Source organism: Plasmodium fragile (assembly GCF_000956335.1).
Source record: "Plasmodium fragile strain nilgiri unplaced genomic scaffold supercont1.178, whole genome shotgun sequence".
Classification (NCBI taxonomy): Eukaryota; Apicomplexa; class Aconoidasida; order Haemosporida; family Plasmodiidae; genus Plasmodium; species Plasmodium fragile.
This window is the reverse complement of record NW_012192758.1, coordinates 4,415-10,276: the sequence shown is the minus strand read 5'-3', so window position 1 is coordinate 10,276 and position 5,862 is coordinate 4,415. Positions and strand designations below refer to the sequence as shown.

Below are 5,862 nucleotides of genomic sequence, written 5' to 3'. Positions count from 1 at the left end.
TTTTTTTTTTCCTTCCTCTTTCCCTATCTCTAATGAAACAATAGTGTTATTCTGGAGGGCTTAGTTCAGGATATGTTTTGTTAGTGTGCACAGTTAATGTACTAACAGAAACACAGGACATCTACGGAGGAATATAGCCAGTTTTAAGCAGTGTACTATGTACAGTAGGACTTAAATATAGATTTATAATAATAAAGGGAAGATGGCAGAAAAATTAGGGGATCTCTTAGCAGATTATGCACGCAGGAGGCACATGTGGGGACCGGATGGAACATATGAGGTAATTTAATACGGCGGTAAAATGAATAGGAAAGAGAGAGGAAAATGGACACAGAACAAAGACGAGGGCAATTTATGACAAATATGAGTTATGGTGTTATGCAGGGAAAATATAAAAAATTGTGGAAGTAAAGGAAGATAGACAGGTACACATATAATTTTCCTCTGCTGCAGAAAGGAATATGGGAAGATATCGAAGGGATATTCAGCGAGCTAGAGGAGGCATTGGTAAAGAGGGATGCAGTAATGGATGGACTATGTAAAATAATGGCTGAGGAGGAGGAAACGAAGGTACAGAAGATGATGGTAGAGCGTATATGCAAGCACATTATAAGAATAATTTTTTTTGCAGAAAGAATAAGTTTCCGGGAAGGACAAATGGAAGTAAAGAAAGATTCTGGGCAGGACGGCGCTCTGTGGGACTATTTAAGATGTATGGTGGGAAATGTTGCTGCAATAAGATTGTACAGCGGCAGCTGCAAAACAAAAGAGACTGTACGAAAGATAATTCATAAAGTGCGCATCTGGGGTGAGGAGCAGGGCAATATAGGGAAAGAGCAAGAATGTGCTAGGCTCGATTATGATACATTAAAAATAAGCTCAAAATTTTTTGGAAAAACCATGGGAGGTTGGATACGTGCATGGGGAAGACAGCATGGAGGAAATATAAGTGGACGCGGAGTGGACAGTTCCTGTGATATAGGAAGTCACAGTAATAAAAGCAAGGATAGGGAGCAAGAGGGTAGCGAGGAGCCCATAGTTAAAATGTTTAAGGATAATACTGCTGATGATGTAAGGGACATGATTCGTAGGGGTGACAAGATTGAACAAGAGAAACGGAAAAAGATAATGAAAGAACTTAAGGAAAAAGGGACCGGGGGTGATGAATGGAACACACTGATGGAAACGATAGGGGCGACCGCCCCCAAACCCGCCCCAGCCAAACCAGAGAATACGACAAAAACAGTAGATGCAGGACGGCAAGACGAAAACAAGAAGAAGGATGAGGGAAAACAGGACAAAAAGGTAAGAAAACAGATAGTAAAAATACCCATATAGGCTGGTACGAATATGACCCGTAACAATACGAATATACGGCCGAATACGACCAGCTCGGCCCGCAAGATACCGATATGACTACGCACGGATGCCGCCACCACAACAGCACGCATAGCCACAACCACGCACAGGGGGCACAACAACGCAACGATGCCACAACAACACACGCGGCGACAACAGCGAACAGCGGTGCGCAACTGCACGGCTTCGCTGCCCCACTTCGCTACCCGCGGTCGCCCTTCCTTTCCACATCTATGTTATATATGCCCACTTTCGTATACGGCTACTTTCCCGTGCATATGCACAAACCCGGAAGGCCATACAATGCCGATTTAGGGATAGTCCCGCCTGCATGCACCCTTCCTACATATTGTAATACATCAAATTAGAGAAATTAAAATACTAAGGCACCCATGGGAACATTTACGTTTCTACAATATACATCATTCTCATCCATGCTCTCCAGCGGGGAAGGTGTGCGACACCCTTATTTGTTGATGTAGTGAAGAATAAATACACCGCCCTATGTCATGCACAAAGGACTCATTAAACGCGCCCGTTCCACAAAACATCCTTTAAATCCGTAACATAATGCACAACGCCACTTTTTTTTTTTTGTATTTGCCACGGTGTATCTGTATTTTTAACCGTCCTACTGTTATTTGTGCACAGTTATATACAACTTAAATCATATTTTTCATTTATATTATATGATAACATGTTATAAACTAGAAAAAATACAAGATAAATGTCGTGCACAGGGCAAAATGCAAACTTAGAATGTGCTTCATTTTAAACTGAAGGAACAAACAGAAACATTTGTCGGCAACAGGTAAGAATAGATCCTACATGTCCCTTTTTTGTTGTTTAGAAGTATATAAGGAAGGAAATAGCTATAAAATTACATATAAAAAAAGGGAAAAAGTGAAAATAGGAATACAATACAAACAAGCCCGACACTTGTTCATGTAAGAAAAAACGAAAAAAAAAAAAAAAAAAAAAGGGATAATAAGGTGCATACATGCACAAAAAAGGAAAAAAATATGGTAGGTGCACATATAAGATCCACACGTATAGGAAAAAACGAAAAACAACAAAGCGAAAAACAGAAAAAAAGTAAAAAATAATAATGCTATAAATGTGCGCATATATTAAAAAAAAAAAGAGGGAAACAAAAATAATAATAATAAATATATGTTAGAAAAAAGTAAAAAATAATTCAATAGTGCGCATTATTTGTGAAAAAAAAAAGGAAAAAAAGTAGTCACAGAAGTGATGCCTATGTAACATAAAAAGGAACAAAGGCAAAGCAAACATCCAATCATCTTTGGGCATCGTAAAAAGGGAAAAAAAGAAAAAAAAATAAGAAACAATCATACATGTATATATAGGTAACACGAAACAATCGTATAATCCTGGAATGCACCAGCAAAAGAATAGCAATGTAGTGTCAACACAAATATAATTAAAAGGAAGCATATAATCCCATCCTTTTAAGTAAAAAGATATTTATATATATTTCTTAGGAACCTCATTTACTCTGAAACAAAAAGGAAGCAAAAAAAGGAACAGAAGGATGTTGCTTGTGAAACTCTCTATATTTATACTAGTCCATTGCTTATGGCAATTTGCTGACGGTGTATGATAGTAACAACTGTATTTTGGGGGAGTTACCATATATATTGTGATAAACCATTAACTCGTTCCTAACAACTATAAACCTGCCTGTAATTTTTTTTTTTTACGCCCTGCACCCTTCTATGCATACACCATAACACTCGCATGTATTCCCCTTCTTTATATTTACGTTAGGCGAGTACAATAGGCTCATCGTGTGCTAAGGGAAACAGCCAGTATGGTAACTGGAATGGACGCGTTAGCGTACCATTCACTGGTATAACTAATATGGAAACCCGAGCACGCTATACAGTCTTCGATGATCTCACTTCAAGTTCATCTCAAAATACCTTGATGCATGACAAGTCTGAGAAATGTGATTCCATGTTTGAATTAACAAAGCCCCAATATACTAAAAATAAAGATCAAAACAAGAATATGCGCACCAGGCTCGTACGATGTTTGAGGAAATTAGCACGTTTTAGGATGAAAAGGGACACATGGATAGCCTTTGCATTGATCATGTTGGTTGGCTGTATATTCATTCTGGGCTCTGCTGGCGCAAGTATGGCTACGTCAAAATATCTTGTTGACAGCGCTATTGCTGATCATAAAGTTGATTGTACTATTAATTATATACCTGGCAAGGCACTCCATGCAACTTTTCCAGTTTGTTTGGCTGCGATACGGTCAACTACATCTGGCACCGTCGGCAATCTCGTAGTAGTAGTAGTTATTGTGGTAATTGCGATATTCATAGCATCTACGTATGTTTACATCATATGGAGAATGAACCACCCGCGGAAACCGAAGAAATATATTAGATAGTATTTGAGAATACGGAACTGTCTGAACAACGAAGCGCAAACATAGAAGATAAAGGGACATTTAGAGTAACGCACTTATTCCTTCTTAGTGCGCGCTGTTCATGGTTTATTAGGCTTACATATATGTATTGGGGTTCCTTTTTTTATAATTTGTTGTATTATATTTCTCATAATGATCTATTTATATTATTGTATTTTATGTTACAATATATTTTGAATAATGATACTATTCGTTGCTTTTTTTTTTTATAAACGGGGTGTGCTTATTTGTTTAGGTTCATGGTCAACTATTTGATGCATATTATGGGTAGAAGACCTATTTGAAGGAGCAGGGAAATAAATCCTTCTCTATTCTATATATGTGTATTCATACTGCTTTTGCATTCTATATGTGCAATATGTGTGTCATTTCTACCCATCGTCACCTCGTACAACGAGTATTTTTATAGAACAGCACACTGTTCTTTTATTTTTTTTTTACTCCATAAGAACATAATGTCACCGACGCTGCTTAGCGTAAAGCATCAAAAGAAGATGTTTAATGTATTGTTTTGGTGCATATAACATACACAAAAAGGGGTTTGTCCGTGTTTTTATTACATTTTCAGTATCCCCTGTATGAACAATTGTTACATGCGAGAGGATGACATGAAATATGTGGTGCGCTCGAATGACATTCCTACAGATTATTGCAATTTCTGACATTTATATAGGATATATTGGAAATGCGTTCCAGCTGAAGAAGTCTTCGAATTAAATAGAGATCAATGGACAATGTGCTGCTTGTGCTCATGTTTTATAGAATCTGACAGGAATATAGGATATATTGGAAATATGTGCCAGCCTAAAGAGTCTTGGAAATAAATGGAGATCAATGGAAAATATACTGGTTGTGCTCAGGTTTTATAGCAAGTGGCAATAATATGTAGACATGTGAGTGGCAATGTGAATAGGTAAATATAAATACCTACACTAAACCATAAAATAATGCATATATAGATTCATTAAATTATAAGCTCCATTAGAACTTATATAAAGGGAATGATGCGCGCAAACACTGGGAAAAGAGATAATATGTTTAACATGTGCTTATGCCACGTTGTGCATTGTGAAATATTGTGAATTAGCAAATCGAATGCGTGTTTGCACACAGAATGTTGTGGTGTCAACAACTGCTTCGTGTTGCTGCATGAACAATATTAAGTACTGGCAAATGCTAATTTGTAGGAAGTAATACACAGAATGTGCACTTGTTGTTAGAGAAAGATGTTTATTCCTGACAACAATTTCTGCGCTCGAAATTCTTTGCGCCGTTGCCTGTACAAAATTTTGCTCTTTCATTTGTATATATTTCCCCGCATCATATGTATTTGTCACGAAAACGCCCCAATATCCATCATGGAAGCACCTGTTTCGGCATCATAAATATGCATGCTAAAAATATGAGTTTCATTTTTTGTTCTTACGACAACACCTGTCACGACATGAATTGTTGCTACACACAACCTGTTATGCTAGTTGCATCATTCTTTGAGACAGCATGTGATGTGACCATATTTTTTGTTGGAACAACACCACCGCCTATTACGCTAATACCTATCACAACCGCACCAACGCGCTCATGCATTGGTCAAAAATTTTCGTAATTAGACGATCTACATATAATGCTGTGTCATGAAGGTTATTTTTCGATTTCACATTCTTCGACCACCAAAGCCAAGATACGCATCCATAATTTTGGCTATGAACAGTTTTTTTTTTCTTACAGGAACATTCATACAGATGCTTTTTTTATATGCTTCACGTTCGGCACTTGTTTTATTTCCAATCTGTTTTTTTTTTTTGCTCCACTTTTCTAGCACTTCTTGTGTGTCTGTAATTATTTTGGTTGTTCTCACATTTGTGGCGATACCAATTTGGACGCCCGCTACTTTATGTTTGTCCGACAAATGCTTAAACGAATCTTCTTCTCCATACCTTTGTAACACGTTATGTGTGTTTCGACAAACCATTGTTTCCCTAGCTGATTCGGCTTTTCTATCGATGGAAAATGGTTGTTCTCCTTCGATTAATTCTGCTT

The 5,862-nt window shown here is 37.4% G+C and overlaps 3 protein-coding genes across 3 annotated transcripts; 2 read left to right on the top strand and 1 right to left on the bottom strand.

The window, feature by feature from the left end:
- Positions 1–202: 202 nt before the first annotated feature.
- Positions 203–1,338, top strand: AK88_05612 (uncharacterized protein; the record flags this gene model as incomplete). The annotated part of the gene is made up of 2 exons (XM_012483214.1): positions 203–280; positions 454–1,338. The coding sequence occupies 2 exons, from the start codon at positions 203–205 to the stop codon at positions 1,336–1,338; spliced, it is 963 nt and encodes a 320-aa protein (XP_012338637.1).
- A 1,905-nt stretch (positions 1,339–3,243) lies between these two features.
- AK88_05611 (uncharacterized protein) lies at positions 3,244–3,779 on the top strand (the record flags this gene model as incomplete). Its single annotated transcript, XM_012483213.1, has 2 exons — positions 3,244–3,577; positions 3,604–3,779. The coding sequence occupies 2 exons, from the start codon at positions 3,244–3,246 to the stop codon at positions 3,777–3,779; spliced, it is 510 nt and encodes a 169-aa protein (XP_012338636.1).
- A 682-nt stretch (positions 3,780–4,461) lies between these two features.
- Positions 4,462–5,794, bottom strand: AK88_05610 (uncharacterized protein; the record flags this gene model as incomplete). Its single annotated transcript, XM_012483212.1, has 2 exons — positions 4,462–4,570; positions 5,481–5,794. 2 exons carry the CDS (start codon positions 5,792–5,794, stop codon positions 4,462–4,464), a joined length of 423 nt encoding a protein of 140 aa, XP_012338635.1.
- Between the last annotated feature and the right edge of the window lie 68 nt (positions 5,795–5,862).